The sequence below is a fragment of the Chaetodon auriga genome, chromosome 21, assembly GCF_051107435.1.
Source record: "Chaetodon auriga isolate fChaAug3 chromosome 21, fChaAug3.hap1, whole genome shotgun sequence".
Taxonomy (NCBI): Eukaryota; Metazoa; Chordata; class Actinopteri; order Chaetodontiformes; family Chaetodontidae; genus Chaetodon; species Chaetodon auriga.
In genome coordinates this window covers 21648363-21667933 of record NC_135094.1, presented here as the reverse complement: position 1 = coordinate 21667933, position 19571 = coordinate 21648363, and the positions used below count along the sequence as shown (strand labels likewise).

Genomic DNA, 19571 nt, shown 5'->3' with positions numbered 1-19571 from the left:
TGATGAAACTGGGGGCTTTTTGATATGTTTATAATCATCTTCTTGCACTACTAGTCATTGTTCATTTTGTTATTGTTATTTCCATTTAAAACCTAGAGATATGTCAAAAAGTGAGCCTTATGATGAATGTAGCTGTGTGGGATTTGCAGGTCAGACACAGCAATGTTGTACAATGACCGGGCTGTTCTGGAGAACCACCATGTCAGCGCTGCCTATCGTCTTCTACAGGATGATCATGAAGCGAACATCCTCTCTAATCTTTCCAAAGATGACTGGAGGTGAGAGGAGACAGTCTCCATATTTTGGCTTTTTTACTGGCTATATATCAACAAGAGTCACAATGGCAGCTCTGTGAGGCTGCCACACTCAACTGATGGAACAAATCAAACAAAGGTCTCTCAGCTGTACGGCAATGATTTGAGCTAAATACGAACATCAGTATGCTAACATGCTCACAGTTACAATTTTAACATACAGATATTTATCAAGTAATGTTTACCATGTTCATCATCTTAGTTTAATGTGCCAAATAACATAAAGCATGAGGTTGAGGATGATGTGTCATTATTTTCACAGATATTTAGCGATAAACCTATGGAGCCCAGGAAGAAAAAACTTGTTGTTGGGATGATATGACTGCTTTCAATTCAATTCAATTCAATTCAGTTTTATTTATATATTGCCAAATCACAACAGAAGTTGCATCAGGACACTTTCAGTATAGAGACACATTCTCACTGTCTATAGAGAGACGGAGAGAGTGACAGGGAGAGAAACACAATCACAGTAACAGTGGCAGCTCCAATAATAGAACTCTCTTAACTATATGTAGTATATACAGCATAGTATATCATATATGATATATTTATGTATGTGATATATGTACGTATTGGTTACAGATTGTGTATGTAACACACATTCATAGTGCTGTACGTAATACAGCACTGTGGATGTAATAGTAATGGAAGTATGAGTAATAGTAGTAGCAATTGCAGTATATGTCAAGCAGGGCCATGGCAGGAGATGTAGCGATAATCCACAATCCAGGTTCAACCACTATCCATGGGAACCTGTGTTACAACAAAGCACAAAGACTCCAGGGAAGAAGCTAAGTTAGTAACATGCCTTGGTAGGACATGAAAGCATGCAGTTGGAAAGGGAGAGAAGAACAGAGGAGCTTAGGGCCGGATCTACTAAGGTCCTAATTTGCGTTTACTAATTTGTTTGTGCAATCTAGAATTTTGCGTGTTGGGCTGAACCACGGTTTGCGGGTGATTTACTACTGATTTACTGATGTCAACTAACAAACTAACACAACCTAACATACAGGACACGACTAAAATAATAAGACAAAGACACAAAACACAAAAAAAGCACTCAGCTCGCTTGGCGAGGACCCCCCCCCCCAGGGTCTTTGCTTGATGCGCCGTCCGACTCCCCGGGGGAGGAGCACTTTGTTGGGCGGCGCAGACAGACAGGACTCCCCCCAGCGCTTCTTTTCCTTCCCACTCACCATCCTAACACAGAGTACATACAGAAGGATGTGCAAAATTGAATTTCGTCAAATTTCTATCAGATAATATCAGTATAAATATGTGTGATCTACAGCCAGTGAAAAGTCCAAGGGTCATTCAGAGGGGGGAGTTGTACAGGATGATGGCCACAGGCAGGAATGATTTCCTGTAGCGTTCAGTCTTGAGTTTTGGTGGGATGAGTCTCTCACTGAACGTACTCCTGTGCCTGGCCAGCATATCATGAAGTGGGTGTGAGACGTTGTCCAAGATAGTCCGTAGCTTAGTCAGCATCCTCCTCTCTGACACCACCGTCAGAGAGTCACACTCCATCCCCACAGCATCACTGGCCTTGCCGATCAGTTTGTTGAGTATGTTGGCGTCCGCCATCCTCAGCCTGCTGCCCCAGCACACAACAGTGTAGAGAATAGCACTAGCCACCACAGAATCATAGAAAATCCTGAGCATGGTTCGGCAGATGTTGAAGGACCTCAGTCGCCTCAGAAAATAGAGACGACTCTGGCCCTTCCTGTAGAGAGCGTCAGTGTTCTTTGCCCAGTCCAGTTTATTGTCAATATGTGCCCCCAGGTACTTGTAATCCTCTATAATGTCCACTCTGACCCCCTAGATGGAAATAGGGGTCACCGGTGCCTTGGTTCTCCTCAGGTCCACTACCAGTTCCTTAGTCTTTGCCACGTTTAGTTGCAGATGGTTCTGCTCACACCATGTGACAAAGTTGTCCACAGCAGCCCTGTACTCATCCTCATCGTCCTTACTGATACATCCAACTATCGCATCATCAGAAGACGTCTGAAGGTGGCAGGTCTCTGTGCAATAGTTGAAGTCTGTGGTGAAGAGCAGTGTTTTTCAACCTTTTTCGAGCCAAGGCACATTTCTTTCATTAAAAAAATCCCGCGGCACACCACCAGCTGAAAATGTGAAAAAAAAAAAGCTTATATTAACAACATAAGTGTTATGTTGTTAATATAAGCTTTTTTTAACATTGAAGAATGACATTATATTATAAAGTCTTGAATAGGAATCAAATAAACACAAAGAAAAAAGTATTTTATAATCTTTCATATTTATACTCACTCAGTGTGAAACCTGGGCCTGTTTGGATGAACACAGAGCTGATATCCTGGCAGGAATCGATGAAAGACACACACGAAGCTCTTCCTCCACAGCTCTCAGTCTTTCTCTGTTTTTAGTTTTTACAGCAGTCAGGCTTGAAAAGCTCACCTTACACAGATATGTTGTGGAAAATGGGAGCATGTCAAAATAGCTTTGTTGGCCAGCATGGGGAACTCCTTGGCAGCTGCCAACCAAAAACTGTCCAGAGGGTAGATCAGCAAAGCTTAGCTTGAGACCACCATCTTGTCTCAGTTCAGTTTGTTCCTCCTGCTCCTGTAAAGTCATGTCCTTTCCAACAGCTGATGCTGAGCTGAATGGGTCCCTAACCCAGTCAAGGCACTCCGTGGAGGCTGAAGAGAAATAAAATGACATCTTCTCCTCAAGAGTTTTCAAATGTTTAACTATTATCTCACACAGTGCAGCAGTATTAACATCTTGCCATTTATTGGTGAGTGGGAACATTTCAAGATTGCCACTTTCCACATGCTGCTGCCAGAGTTGCACCTTTGAACGGAATCCATTTATTCAATCTGTACTTGTAAGCAGGTTTTCATTTCGGCCTTGCATTCGTGTGTTCAGTTGATTCAGATGATGAAAAATATCTGCCAGGTATGCCAGCCTTGCACACCACTCATCACTTGCAAGCAGCTTTGCGTAATCGGACCCCTCATTTGTCAGAAACACTTTAAGTTCCTCTCGCAGCTCATACACACGGGCCAACACCTTGCCGCGCGACAACCATCGGACCTCCGTATGAAACAGCAAGGCTTTATGCTCCGCTCCCATTTCCTCACACAAAGCCGCAAATATGCGACTTTTCACAGGTCGTGACTTCACAAAGTTTACCATGCGCACAACATCATCCAACACAGGAACAAGGTCTGCTGGTAAAGTCTTGGCTACGAGGGCTTCGCGGTGTAAAAAACAGTGCGTAATGATCACATTTGGGTTTTTTTCCTTCACTCTGCTTACAAAGCCTTTGGTGCGCCCGACCATGGCTGCAGCTCCATCAGTGCAGACACTCGTGCAGTTTTCCCACTTAAGTCCTCCTTTTTCCAGACATTCTGATGTGACCCGAAAAATTTCCTCTCCTGTTGTTTTTCCTGGCAAAGCCTTGCAAAATAGAAAGTTTTCTCTGATTGTGTCTCCATCCACAAAACGCACATTGGCCAAGAGTTGAGCATGTCCACTTATATCAGTAGTACATCAAGTTGCAACGCAAATTTATTACTGATACGGATCTTGTCCAAAACCACACTTTCAATCTCTGCAGACATCTCATCAATACGTCTGGAAATTGTGTTATCTGAGAGAGGGACTTTGGCTATTTCTTTTGCCGCTTCGGGTCCGAGCATCTCATTTACAATGGCTTTGCAGGCGGGAAGTATTAATTGCACTGCCACAGTGTGGGACTTTTTTGATTTAGCCACAAGTTCAGCGACGTGGTAGCTAGCTTTAAGGGCTCTCTCGTTTACCTTTGCGGTTTTTCTCATGAAAGTTGCCTGTTTCTCCGTGTGTTCACGCAGGCGAACAAAATACTCCACATTTTTGTTTTGAAGTGAAGGGTGTTTCGTTTGGAGATGGCGTTTAAGCTTACTTGGGACCATAGCACTGTTGGAGAGCTTTTCACCACATACCAAGCACAACGGAGTCGGTGCCATTGCATCTCCGGTAAAAGTAAATCCAAATGAAAGATAGCTTTCGTTGTATTGCCTCGCGCCAGAAACTTTGCTCGACATCACCGTCTTTGCTTTCTTTTGACCTCCACTCATGCTAGGGCCTTCATCTGGGTCCGGATTTTGTCCAGGGCCCAGTTCAGAGTCAGCATTTTTCCTCTTCAAAAACTTATCCATCACTTTCACCGTCGTCCTGCTATCCACAATGCCACCGTCAACAACACCTGTCGCTGCATCCATGCGTCACTAATTCGCTTGTCTCCAAGCACAAAGCAATTAGCTACCTGCTGCTGCCACCTACTGGTATGGAAGAGTACTACATGATTACTCTGCCAGGCGCTAGACCACACAGGCACACAAATTGGATAATTTCCCACGGCACACCTGACAGTATCTCGCGGCACATCAGTGTGCCGTGGCACAGTGGTTGAAAAACACTGTTCTACACAATAGTTTAATTGAGGATTTCCAGTCAGGATTGCGTCATAGCACAGAGACAGCACTGGTCAAAGTTACAAATGACCTTCTAATTGCATGAGACAAAGGACTTGTCTCTGTACTAGTCTTATTTGATTTTAGTGCTGCATTCAATACCATTGACCATGGTATCCTATTGGAGAGACTGGAACACTTCATTGGCATTAAGGGAACTGCAATAAGATGGTTTAAATCCTACTTTTCAGATCACTCTCTTTACACATTAATGATGACTCCTCTGTGCACTCCTGATGATATCGAAGTTATGGATGACATTGTGCTGGCCTCCAGCACCACTGTAAAGAATCTGGGAGTTATCTTTGATCAGGATATGTCCTTTAACTCCCATGTAAAACAAACTTCAAGAACTGCCTTTTTTCACCTAGGTAACATTGCAAAAATCAGGCCGATCCTGTCTCAAAATGATGCAGAAAAAAACTAATCCGTGCATTCATAACTTCCAGGTTGGATTATTGCAGTTCCTTACTATCAGGCTATTTGTGGCTGAATATTCTCCAGTTGCTCCAGAACGCTGCCACACGTGTTCTGACAAAAGCAAGGAAGAGAAATCATATTTCTCTGATATTAGCTGCTCCCTGTTAAATCCAGAATAGAATTTAAAATCCTTCTCCTTACTTGCAAAGCTATAAATGGTCAGGCACCATCTTGTCTTAAAGAGCTCATAGTACCTTATTACCCCACTAGCACACTGCGTTTCCAGAATGCAGACTTACTTATGGTTCCTTAAGTCTTCAAAAGCAGAATGGGAGCCAGAGCCTTTAGTTATCAAGCTCCTCTTCCAGTCTTTGTCCAAGAGGTAGACATCATCTCTCCATTTAAGAGAGGGCTTAAAACTTTCCTTTTTGATAATGTGGCGAGGGAGAGTAGGAGGTGATGATTGATCAGAGTACAGAATACTGTATACTGTGGCACGGTGGCACGGTGCCAACACTGCCTCACAGCAAGAAGGTCCCGGGTTCGAATCTCGCTGCGGGCACTGGGTGTGCCCTCCATCATGCCTTCGGTGCCTGCTGCTCAAGAAAAAAAAAAAAGGGCCTTTCTGTGTGGAGTTTGCATGTTCTCCCCGTGTTCACCTGGGGTATCCTCCGTAAAACATACCCCCACTAAAAACATGCAAGAAGATCACCACCTGACCAATGGTGACAAAACGGAATTGGGTCCCCGGGCGCCGCTTGGATGGCAGCCCACCGCTCCTGGTCTGCCGTGGAGGAAGGACGACCAGGATGGGAGAAATGCGGAAGACAAATTTCACCTTCGTGTGCAGTGTCCAGCATGTGCATGTTGTGTGATAATAAAGGGGAATGTCTCTCCCCCTGATTCTTCTTCTTCGTATGTATGCTTGTACACACTTCAATACACTAACAGTTGCACGACAACGCCACCCTGGGAATTTCACCCAGGGAAATAGACACACAGGTCCGTTCTACTGATGGGCAGAGACGTGGTTCCAAGGTTAAGAGCAAGTTTATTAAATTGTAGTTTAAAAAAAAAAGCAAACCATTCACACCAGGAGGAAAAAGGGGACCTGATCAGGAGCTGAGGCGTCGGGGTGGGCGAGTGCTAGTGAAGGGGGAGTGAGCCAAACAAATATGAGAAAGCAACACCAACTTTAAACACCCACACACACACGTGATGGACAGTGAAGTGACCAAATCCCAGGGGAGCACAGCACACAAACCGGAGGACACCACCACCATTCACCGGCACCGTCACCACCACCGGCCTCCAGCAGCTGAAAAGGGGGAGAACAAATTAGCGGGACTGGGACAACAGAAGAAGAGAAACCAACAAAATCATTCAAAATCAAACCAAAGTTCAAACAAAGTTAGACTCTTAACCAAAGATATACAAAATAAGTCGTTTAAATTAGAACTTATAACAAACAATACCAAGGGACAAACCCCTCAAATTAACCCAGCAAACATAAGAAACAAAGGAGACAATTGAAATCAAACTAAGTCAAGTAACTAAATAAATGGAATGAAAAAATGAACACAAAATCAAAATCAAAATAAACAAAATACAACCAAATAAATCTAATGTAAATAACGCAGGGGTAGGGAGAGTGGGAAGCACGCATGCATACGGTTAAGAAGGGACGAAACCCCGGTTAAAAAGTTTTATTAAATCCGCGGCCGAGCCGCCGTGGCAAGACCACTCGCTTCGCCAGAGCAACGAGGAGGGAACTTCTTGTGGAGACAAAACAGCAGTGGCCCCAGTCAGCTGATTATAGCGGCCTGATCGCCGTTTGACCTAATCAGAACAGCGTTAGCATTGCTAAGCCAAGAAAACTGATAATGATGCGGCTAAAGACGAAATTAAATGCTCACCTGTTGATAAAGATGGGCATACGCACACACACACGAAGGAAGCGAGAGGGCTGCAGACAGTCACCAGAGCTCTTAACCTGCAATCATACTAGCATTAGCCACTTTGTAGCAAGCACCATAACGTCAGTGCAGAGAGAGAGGATACTTACCACACAAAGGCCACGCACAGGAGTAAACACAGGGAGGCACGAAGTGGCACACAAGCAATCTAAGGAGTACACCATTACCGTTAGCATGGGAGAATTGGAATAGCCTACCAGCCAGCAAAGAGAAGCAGTGAGCAGCCATACCTGTCGAGGGCTGACAGCCTCTGACCCGGAAATGACGCGTCAGGTGAAGTGCAAAGAGGACGGACCCGGGGAACGAGCTGTCGCTTTTATACGCTGCTCGTTACCCTGATTGGCCATCGCCCGGTTCGTTACGTGCAGCAATGCATAGATGGATAAACAATATTTCTATGCTGCTACATTCTACCCCCCCTTTCTGCATCGTCGTCCCGATGATGGCTGAATTAATGCTAACAATACGAGCTAGTTCCAGGGTCTAAACAGAGCTGAGACGGCATTAGACACAGGAACAGGAGCACTGGCAACCTGCACGTCCCCAGCAGATCGTGGGAGGCGGTGGACATTAGGGTGATGGCCAGCAGTTGATCGTGTGGTCCGGCGCAGGACCATGTGGCTTGGGCCAGGACCACTGACAGGAGGAACAGCCACAGATGTCAAAGCTCCAATGGGTGGAACTGTTGAAGGGCCACACCGAGAACAGTCAAGGTCAGGTGGTAGCATTGGGGCCTGGGACGTAGTTTCAGTCACTGTGGCGGAGCTGGTAGAAGGCACGACCTGAGTAAGCCCAGAGGGTTGCTGCTGAACAAGCAAGTCGTAATCAGCCAAGCACTCATCCTCAGAGAGTGGCTCTTCTGCCGGTGGCGAGTTAGGTAAAGGGGCATGGCTAGGGGAGTCTACTCCAACCACAGCCTTCAACATGGTGCTGTGGACCTGTCTGGCCTTGGACTGGTCGTCTACTGGCACAACAATATACACTGCGCCACCTTGTTTAGGAGCCCTCAGCAGTCGATACTGTACGGAACTCCATCGATCTCGGGTCTTGTGGGGCCCCCTTGCACTGAAGTCACGCAAAAATACCAACTGCCCTTCATTTAGTGGCAGATCTCTGACATGCTCGTCATGGGCTCTCTTCCGGCGATCTGCAGCCTGTTGTAGGCGTTCCCTTGCACTCTCAAATGCTACCTGGAGTCTGGCCTGGTGCTCCTGCACCCACTCATGAACAGGCCCACCCACAGGACTCTCAACTCGACCCAACAGGAAGTCTACCGGCAATCTAGGCTCTTGACCAAACACATCAGGAAGAAAGGAGATGCTCCCGTCACCTGGTGGGGAGTGGTGTTATAGTAATAGAGGACCTGGGGTAGGCACGCATTCCAATCCCTTTTACGGGACACAGGCAGTGTACGCAGCAAGTTGTGGAGTGTGCGGTTAAACTGCTCACACTGACCATTCCCTGCTGGATGGTATGGTGTAGTGCGTGACTTGGCAACACCATACAAACTGCATAGCTGCTGAATGAGAGAGCTTCCGAAATTCCGCCCCTGGTCAGAATGTAGCCGAGCAGGGACACCAAATTTGTAAAACCACTCCAACACCAGAACCTTGGCCACAGTGGCAGCACGCTGATCCCGGGTGGGGACAGCTACGGTATATTTGCTGAAAACGTCTGTCAGAACAAGGACGTTTTCCACACCATTCTGGGCAGGCTCTAGATTGGTGTAATCAATGGCCAGAATCTCATTAGGGCACGAGGCCAACAGATGCCCCATATGGCTGCCAGCTTTCGGGTGAACATCTTTTGCCACCTGACACCTTTCACAGGTTTGACACCACCGGGCCACCTCAGCAGACATACCCGGCCAATAGCATCGGGACCGTAGGAGTGCCAATGTTCGCTCCACTCCCTGGTGCCCATGCTCCTGGTGAACTTGGGTCAACACCTCACTAATTAGCGCACCAGGCAACAAAAGCTGGAGCACAGCTTCAGCACCATCGGGGCGGAACACCTGGCGATACAGGACCCCATCCTTCTCAACCAGGCGGTCCCACTGCCGAAGCAGAGCCAGTGTGGACTGAGACAGCCATTCCCGCTCTTCCCGACTGGGACGCCGCCTGTTCCTCCAGAATTCCCACAATTCCTGTATAACAGGATCAGCCTGTTGAAAGGCATGGAGCTCGGAGGGGGTGTGCTGTGGCATGGTTACCATCACTGCTTGAGCTGCCTCAGCCTTCTCCAACCCCAAAGCTTGCTGCAATGGTTTAGGTATGGCAGTACCGGAGAGCATAGTTTCCATATCTGAGGGGCCAGGTTGGTGCTGACGAGAGAGCGCATCAGCATTTGTGTTGCTCCTCCCCGACCAGTACTTAAGCTCAAAATCGAACGAGGCTAGCTGGGCTGCCCACCTCTGCTCTGTGGCCGCCAACTTGGCAGAGGACAAATGACTGAGGGGGTTGTTGTCAGTGTATACAATACACTTATTGCCCAACAGGTACTCCCGAAATTTTTGCAGGGCTAAGAACTCAAGCTTCATGGAACTGTAGTTTGCCATGTTTCATTCTGTGGGGCTCAGGCACCGACTAGCGTAGGCTATCGGCCTCACCTTGCCCGCCTGTGATTGTGAGAGCACTGCTCCCAAGCCACCATGACTTGCATCAACCTCCAGAATGAACGGGAGGGCAAAATCGGCATAAGCCAACACTGGTGCCGTGGTGAGCTTAGCTTTCAATGCATTGAAACTCTGTTGGCACTCAGCAGTCCAGCACCGAATGACCCCATGACCAGACTTCCTACCAGTTTTGGCAGCCCCACACTCAGCCACCACCTTATGCACAGGGGCTGCCAACTTGGCAAAGCCCTCCACAAATTGGCGGTAATAACTGGCAAAACCAAGGAAGGAACGCAGCTCCGAGGCAGTAGTGGGAATCGGCCAATTGGCTACCACTTCGATTTTACCTGGATCGATGGCGACACCGTCGCCAGAGATCACATGCCCCAAGTAGTGTACCTCCATCTGGAAGAAAAAGCACTTGCTGAGCTTGGCCTTAAGGTTCTTATGTTCAAGGCGCCCCAGCACCACCTTCAGTCTCTCAAGGTGTTGTTCTATCGTTGAGGAAAAGACCACGATATCATCCAGATACAACAGCAACGACTGGCACTGTTGGTCTCCGAAGATACGCTGCATCAACCTCTGGAAAGTGCTGGGAGCATTACAGAGTCCAAAAGGCATTCTGTTCCACTCAAATAAGCCAAACGGGGTGCAGAAGGCAGTCTTTGGCCGATCTGCCTCGGTGACAGGCACCTGATTGTAACCACTGGCCAAGTCCAGGGTGGAAAACCAGCAAGCACCATGCAAAGCATCCAGAGACTCCTCTATACGTGGCAGAGGGAAGGCATCTCTTCGGGTCTTACTGTTAAGCTGCCTGTAGTCAACGCACATGCGAATGCTCCCATCTCTTTTTCTCACCAACACGATAGGGGATGCGTAAGGGCTGCTACTTTCCCGAATGACTTGTGATGAAAGCAGCTGGTTGAGGTGCTCCTTCACAACCTCATATTCTGAGGGTGGAATACGCCTATAGCGCTGCCTAACAAGGGTGTCATCAACCAGGGGGATGTCGTGGGAAATGAGGTTGGTACAGCCCAGATCTCCCTCGTGAGCTGAGAAGACAGGGGTGTACTGCCTAAGCAAAGACCTCACCCGCCCCTGTTCCTCTGCAGACAAGGAGGACAGATCCAAATTCTCCACCTGCTGCTGCACACTAGGAGAAGCTGTCTGGGAGGACACGGTGGCCACACCCGAGGGCACCTCAGTGACGCCAGAAGGAAGACTGACAACGTTTACCAGGTCCAGTGTGCCAACCACAGTGCGGGGATGCAACACCACATCAGTGGAGCCAACATTGAGGATGGGTATATAGGCTGTGCCCCTGATGACTTGAACCAGGGCAGGGGAAGCAAGCAACCCATCAGGCAAACCAGAGTCCAATGGCTCAAAGGGTACTGTAGAGCCGGAGTACTGCTGAGAGCATGTGGTGGCCACGACCTTCAGGACACCTCCAGGGATCCCCCAGGACTTCTTACCCCTGACCTTCACTCTCCCTGGAGTGTCCCGAAAGGCTTGAGTGCTAGCCTGGTGACACTTTTGCAGCGCTGAGAAGACTTGCCCAGGGGCCTCAGAGACACAGGGGCCTCAGGGGGATCTCTCACAACTAAAACACCACAGTGGGGCATCAGTTTGCCGCAAAGTTGCACCTCCAGCTCCAAATAGCCGATGTAAGGAATTGCCAGACCATTAGCAGCTCTAAGCTCCAACCAATGACATGGGCGGAGACGCTCCTGGCCCCAGGGCTCAAGATGCTGGCGGAAAAAGCTCTCAGACACCGTAGACACCATGGAACCAGTATCTACCAAACAGGGAACCTTCACCCCACCCATGTCCACATCTAAATGGGGACAGGAAGAAATCAGTGTGGAAGCGTCCATGCTGATTGAAACAGCTTCTGAGCCAGTAGCGGCCCCACCCAAACTGAGGCTCTGCAGTTCAGTGGGCTCTAGTTTTCCGACACCGAAGCGGAACGAGACTGCCGGTCAAGATGGCAAGACGGTTGTGAGGGGGCTTGCAAGCGAGGAGGAACACGCACCCCATCACACTCCCTTGCAAAATGTCCAGGCTGATTACAACGCCTACAGATTAGGGGGCCGCTACGAGGTGGACGACGGTGCTGATAGGAGTTCTGCAGCTGAGCAATGCTTCCCACAAGCTGATTAAGCTGCTCTTGCTGACGTGCCAACATCTCTCTCATCTGACTTATCTCAGATGCTGATGAGGAGGCAGCACTCTGGGGGCCACCTTGAACACCATATTGAACACCATACACTGCGAGGACAGATTGACTGCGGCCTCTCACACCACCAGGTAGCCCCTCACACTCCCATCGGATTGCCTCTGCCCTCACATCTAACAAGGTATGGTTAGGCTGCCTACACACCAACTGCTTCAACTCGCGGTGCAAGGAACCATTCAACACATGCTCGACAAACTGGTCTCTCAGAAGATCTTCAGCATTTGTCATTCTAGCAGGTGCACACTGCTTCACCCTCTCCATGAGTGCCATCAGAGCAAGGGAGAACTCCTGAAGAGTCTCTCCCTCTTGCTGCTTCCTAGAAAAGAAGGCCTCCTGCAGGGCAACATAGGACTCAGAGCACCCATACAGCTCCTTTAAAATGGCAAGTATTTTAGCAGGGTCCTCTCTCTCCGCGCTGGGGCGATACCTGATCTCATCTCTGGCTTCTCCCTCTAGATGGTCAAACAGGAAAAACGCCTGGTCGGACCAGGATAAATGCCGAGCCCTCATACACGCTTGCACCTCCTCCATCCACTCACTCAACCCTATACCTGTCCTTCCCCTAAAGATAGGGCACCTCCTATCTCTGGGCACGAAAATGAGTCTCTCTGCTACAGGGAGACTTGAGGCAGAAGGAGCAGTATATACTATAGGGTTAGACTGTTGGGGGACTTCCAAAGATACACCGAGCTCCTCTGTTCTTCTCTCCCTTTCCACCTGCATGCTTTCATGTCCTATCAAAGCATGTTACTAACTTAGCTTCCTTCCCGGAGTTTTTGTGCTTTGTTGTCTTGCAGGTTCCAATGGATCGTGGGTGAACCTGGATTGTGGATTATAGCTCCTGCCATGGCCCTGCCTGACTTCCACTGCAACTGCTACTACTATTAGTCATACTTCCATTATTCTTGCATCTGTAATGATGTATTGCATACATACAGTACACTATCTGTTCCCAATACACGCATATATCACATACATAAATATATCATAATTGTATATAGTAAGCTATTGTTCTCCATATTGTTAAGATTGTGTTATAGAACTACAATAATTCAGTATGTGAACACAGTGGATAAGATTTGTTAATCCAATGCTTTGCAGATTTCAATTGTAGGCCAAATTGAAAGACTCAGCTGAACATACAGTGTATGCACCCCCAGCATACTAAAGCCACACAAATTGTGACTTTAGAAAGAATTTTAGAGGAAAAATAGGCTGACATTAAAATGTTGTCCTGTGTGCAGAGGCCTAAGAGAATCTTGATTATTAAATGCAAATCACAAATTATGATTAATTAATGAATTTTAATCTATTTTCTTTTTTCTTTTCTTTTTTCCAAACCAAAGTATTGAATGACTTTAACTATTGACCAGATAATGGTGTTGCATGAAAAGTTAATTCAAATCATTCAGAATGGAATATGAATGTTGATGGCAATCCATCTAATGGTTGTTGAAATATTTCACTTTTTCAGAGAACTACGGGCTCTGGTAGTGGAGATGGTGTTGGCCACTGACATGTCTTGCCACTTCCAGCAGATCAAAGTCATGAAAAGCCTCCTGCAGCAGCCTGAGACGTGAGTAGTGGATTTTAATTCTGGGTCAGTGTCAGTTTTCTTGATATCGACCCAAGTTGTAAATAGGCACCAGGTCCTTCATATATATCAACATCTTGGTGAGGATGCTGACACTATCAAATCATGAGGCAATGTTGGCTTTAATCACCTTTATATTCATTTCAGTTATTACTTCTGGCAAAAAAGATTTTGTAGTATTGTAACAATATTTTTGTAGTGACGTTATTTCAGCTGAATGCAGTCTAATTTGACTTTTTCCAATAGCTGAGTGAAAGTTGTCACTGCTGCAAAGTTCCTTGATGATTAATTGGTGATAAAAGAAATGTCTGCCATTCTCATCTCTACATGGTGTCAGTAGGTTAACCAGACAGAAGTTTAATCCCGTGGAGGAGTGCCAGCCCTGTCAAACGGTAAAGCAGGTGTCCAAGGCAAGCTCAGGGCAGATGGAAACCTCCCATGGAGCAGAGGGGCAAAAGCCCACTTGAGCTTGATTTTCAGTATGAACACAGACCGTGAAAGTAGGGCCTCATGACCCTTCTGACTTTTTCGGTATTAAGCAGGAGGTGTCAGAAAAGTTACCTTGCTGGAGAGGAAGCCAAGATGTCTGTACTTCTGGATAACTGCTGAGCTAAGCAAAGAGGATGGGGAAATCCAGGGGCCTCATGTACAAAGACTTGCGTGGATTTCCTACTGAGACATGACGTACGCTCAAATCCAGAAAATGTCACACACACAAAAATATCCAGATGTATGAATCTGTGCGCACACATGAATCCAAGCACATTTCCTTTGTACATCCCAATCAATGTGGAATTGAGCGCACATGTTGGAGTACCCGACCCCTTCCTGTCCATGCCCCTATTTAAATACACAAATAATATTTAAATGAGCCCTGCACCTGGGATTCCCCTCTCTGCATGATCAGAAAATCAAAAAAGAATGAGTAAGACGGGAAAGAAAATAAATTTCACCAAAAGCGAATTGGAGGTGCTACTCGCTGAAGTGGAGGTGCGCAAAAATGTGCTCTTTGGCACGCTGTCCTCCAGCATAAGCAACAAATGCAAGAGGAGTGAGTGGGAGAGTGTGTGTGAAGCTGTCAATGTTGTGGGGTCAGAGAGCAGAAGTGAAAAAGAAGTGGTCCGACATCAAGGTGGATGTGAAGCGGAGGATGGCTGCCCACCTCCAAAGTGTGGCCAAAACAGGCGGGGGGACAGGAGAAGAGGGGCCTACCCCGTTTGAACAGAGAGTCGCTGCAATTGTGGGTGACACTGCTTTCTCAGGGATGGTGGGAGCACATGTGGGTGATTCTGACTACCCCCAAGGTAAATACCTATTTATTTGTGTAATTCACAACAAATGTGTTCATACAGTAGCCTGCTCACAGCCCTATAAGATAGAGATTCATGCATAACTGCTGTATGTATGGTATTATTTGGTTTGAAATCTTTTGAACTTTGAACATGGCAGCATATCAAAAAAGATATCAAAGACTTTGACTCATGTTTGATTGCTCAATTTATTAAAACACAGGAGAGGACACAAAGTCGCAGCCACGTGCCACAGACTCGGGGGATTCCTCCACCGTCCCCAGCGTCTCCGGCGCCAGTACGCCGCATCCACCGACTGCTGCTGCTGCTGTCCGCCCCACTGGCCATGTCCTCACCCGTTCTGTGCTGGAGTCACAAGAAGAAATCATTAGAGCAATAGGTGGCATAAATGATCGCCTAGATCAACTAATAGGCATCCTCACAAATATTGGTGAATCAATAAATGCATTGGTGAATAAGTGAATCCTGCGTCCTTGCCTCTTTTACATGGTTGAAATCAAATGTTGCCAGGCCCAAATGGCCTCCTTGGGTAGGATGCACATTCATGGGTCCAGCCTCTGGTTCGTCTGGTGCTCTGGCAGTGGTATGGCGTGCCGGTGTGCCACATTGTGGAGGACATAGCACTCCATCACAATGCGGCACACTTTCCCGGGACTGTACAGCAGCATACCCCCAGCTCTGTCCAGGCAGTGCCACTGTCCCTTCAGCAGACTGATTGTCCTCTCAACGACTGACCGAGTGTGGGAATGGAGGTCATTGTACATCCGCTCTTGGTCAGTCTGAGGGTTGGTGAGAGGGGTCATCAGCCAGCTCTTAAGTGAGTAGCCACGGTTCCCTGGGGTCAATTGAAAGCAGACAAAGTAAACTAGATTTACAGTTTCCATTCGTTAATTTTATACACTACTTACATGGATCACACACTGTTGTTGCAAATTAGTGCAGAAGTGCGCCGGGGAAAAGGTGAGGCTGATTAAGACATTTCACACTTTACACACGGGGTTATTAACATGAGTACTTTGCACACAGAGACAATCAGGAGCTTGTTAGAAAGATCTTAAGCTGTAGTTTAACCAGCAAGAAACAGCAAGTCACTAACATTAACCACTGACTAGTAATGATGCTGTGAAGACGTGATAGGATTTGAGGGTGCACATGCTGAATGCACATTAATATTAGGGGATTAATATTAGGACAATTACACAAATAAATTTAGTCACCAAGAAGCCACCCATTGCGCACAGTGCCAGCTTGTAGTCTGTTCCCAAACATGCTGTTACTCAGAATGTATGAATGGTGCGTTGAAATAGGCCACTTTGCCACAATGTTGGTTAATTGCATTTGCGCATCACATATGATCTGTACATTGATTGAATGAAAATGTTTCCTGTTGACATATACAAATTCATCATGTGATGGCGCTTTTATAGCAATGTGTGTGCAGTCGATAGCTCAGATTACATTAGGAAAACCAGCTCTCGCTGCAAATTGCACTTTAATGTTGACCTGTTCAGCTGCATTGCATGGGAATTTGATATACCTGGATGACATGCAGATAATTCCATCCCACACGGCTGGCATGGATCAGCTCAGGGTCGACTGGCACAGTCCAGATCGGTTGGCCAGCTCCCTCTGGAATACCCCGGCTGCTAGGAACCCCAGTGCGGTCAGCACCTGTATGGGCACAGACAGCGCATGGCTCCTCGCAGTGTTGCACTCCAAGGCCGGCCACAGCACTGCACACAGTTCCAGGAGGATTGCCCTCGGGAACCTAAAGCGGCTGATGAGCCAGTTGCCATCATGTGCCCGCAAATCCTCTCTGTCTCTGAACACACGCTCTCTTCATATTGCACCATTTGCAATGTCTTCTAATACTGCTAAAGCAGCCTTTGAGTTTAACGGTATTTTTTGCACCACTTTGCGCATGCTTTTATATCCACTCACGTGATTGCAGACATGTGGGTGTGTTAAATGTTCATCAGTGTTAATTGTTCATGTGTCTCTGATGTGCACATCCCAGCATCACCTCTCAGTGTTGCCAAAGGATCAACAGCTGTAGAAACATGCGTACGCCAGCCATGAAGTTGGCGTGAGGCACCGCACTTTTCCACGGTCATTTCACTCTTGATACATCTGACATTTGCCTTGAAAAAGAGCGTACGCCACGTTTTGTGCACCCTTGGTACATGAGGCCCCAGGTCTGCTCACTCATGCCATGGGCAGTGAAGCCAAAAAGATATTAAGCTACCTCAGGTTTGAAGAGCAGGACCATAAGAAAGACAACAACTTTCTTCATACTACAATACTTCATTCTAGGATGGAACCTAATATATGAAAGGAAATGCTTTTCTTAAAGGAGCCAGCTACCTTGTAAGAAAGCAGAAGCATACATGAGGGCTCTGTATGAGCAAGCAGAGAGCCTTGAGTTTGACAGCAAAATTATGAACACATCCATGATAGATCAAAGTCACCAAAGATAGAAGTTCCAGCTAACTGCAGACTTGACTCTACCCCAAGTTATTCAGCAAGTGTGACAGTCCAAAGAGGCTGCCACAAAAATTTGCCTTGAGTTCAGCTGGCTGGAGCAGTAGGTGGCTAATATTCACGCCAGGAGATGGTGAAGGGAGCAACATGGGGTGGAGGTGTAACTGGCTCCAGACCTAGGAGTCTGGACCGGCAACATGTGATACACAGGCTAAACAGCACTGTGGATCTGTGGATCACTGTGGATCAATGAAGAGACACACGGGTTAGCATCTTCATCAAGCCAGTGTCATTTTTATCTCTGACTTGCACTAGATTGGACCTGAGGGAAATTCCAGTCTCTCTGCCTAATCCACAGAAGTGTAAAAGCGCCATCTACTGAGCTGGTGGTATAAATCCACACTACATTTGAGTTGACTGTTAGAGTAGTTCTTATTATTTACAAAAAAAAATAGTGGTCTGTTTTATATTAAAGGTCCCATATTATGAAAAACCCACTTTTTCTGGGATTTGGGGTGTTATTGTGTGAAATAAGACCGTCCGTGCTTTTTTGAGTGAGATAGGGATTTCTGAAAGCATCCTGCCTGCAGCTTCCAAACGAGCCGATCAAATTCGGGGAGTACTGTTACGTAACAAGCCCGCATATTTGCATGCTCCCACCCACCAGCCACCAGCCCTACTCCTCTCCCCTGGTGTCTCTACCAGCGATACAGTGCTACCTTCTCACAGATCCGCCACTTCGCTATCAAAAGCACCGTGTTAGGAATCATCATGTCTAGCCACCACACCCAGTGTTGTGTTGTTGGCTGTAAATACGAGCACAAATCGCTCCATCGGCTCCCAGTCGCAGAGGACAGAAGAGCGGCATGAATTGAATTTTTGAAGGCAATGTCCCCGCTATAGTTGGCAAAAACCTGTTGGTGTGTGCTAACCACTTCGAGGCTGACTGTTTCTCCAACCTTGGTCAGTACGTGGCAAGATTAGCCAGGAGACTGTTTCTAAAGGAGGGCTCACTTCCAGCTTTGCGTGGAATATGTGCAGACGAGGGACATGTAAGTATACAAATAATTAGCTGTGTGTTTCTGTTCTAGATTAGTGCAAACTCTTGCGTGTTGTAGCGTGTGTGTTTTGCCATGGAGAACGAAGTAAGGTTAACCACTAGCTTCGAGACTACAACTTCAGCCATCAAAGGTTAGCTCACTGCTACCGTAGCTTTTGGTACATCACATCACGTTTCTGATCTTGCAAATGATGTAATGCATGTTCGAGGGAGATGCCAGCATTCACAAATATTAAGCTGTGTTCATTTTGCAGTTTTACATGAATTAACCAAGAAGTGTACAAGCTAACGCTAACCGCTAGCTTCTGGTTAGCAACCAGCATGGTCTCCATATGCAAACCCAGCAACCCGGTCGGTCAAGCGATACATACACAAATGCTCCACAGGGTCTAAGTTTCAGGAATTTGAGAAAATAATGCATTTGGAAACATTTTCTAAACTGGAGTATGTTAGAAAAGCCCAGGGCAAAACGAGCGTAGGGTTGAGACTGCTACATCACAGCACAATTTACACTCCAAGCGTTTTTTCTCTGGTGTTTTAGGAGTGATCCTTTTTTACACTGTATGTAGCTGTTGGCATACCTATACATGTAAGATAAGGCTGATGTCACTTCTCTCTTTTTATATAGGCCAGTCCATCATTATAGTTACCTGCTGTTGATCAAGTGTAGCAGTGAGCTGTTGCAGCCTTTAGTGCTTGAAGTTACGCCGTAACAGTGCTGTCATGTTTTACTCTTGAGTATGCCCTGTTATCATAACAATATACTTTCATTAGAGCTGTCCAGGCTTCTGCGTCCTGCAAGGACTACTGTTGTTACGCACTGCATTACAACGAGAATGCTGATTGAGGACAAGCCACCACATCATCAGGGGATCCTCTTTTCAAACTGAGCTTTCCCAAGTCCAGGAAGGGAGAGTGCAGAACCAAACCAGTGAAGACTGAGGCCACATTCGTAAGTGTTAACTTCTTCTCTTTTTTTTTTCATTCAAAAAAAAAAAACATGTATATTGTACATGACACAAAGTACCATAACTTGGTACTTTCAACACAATAAATAAACTGAA

General features: G+C 46.8%; 1 protein-coding gene across 1 annotated transcript in view; it reads left to right on the top strand.

The window, feature by feature from the left end:
• Positions 1-19571, top strand: part of pde1ca (phosphodiesterase 1C, calmodulin-dependent a) — a 134342-nt gene that overhangs the window by 61402 nt on the left and 53369 nt on the right. The window contains exons 10-11 of the mRNA XM_076721407.1: positions 150-278; positions 13537-13638. Of these exons, the coding sequence (XP_076577522.1) occupies positions 150-278; positions 13537-13638 (231 nt within the window). The remainder of the gene's footprint in view (positions 1-149; positions 279-13536; positions 13639-19571) is intronic.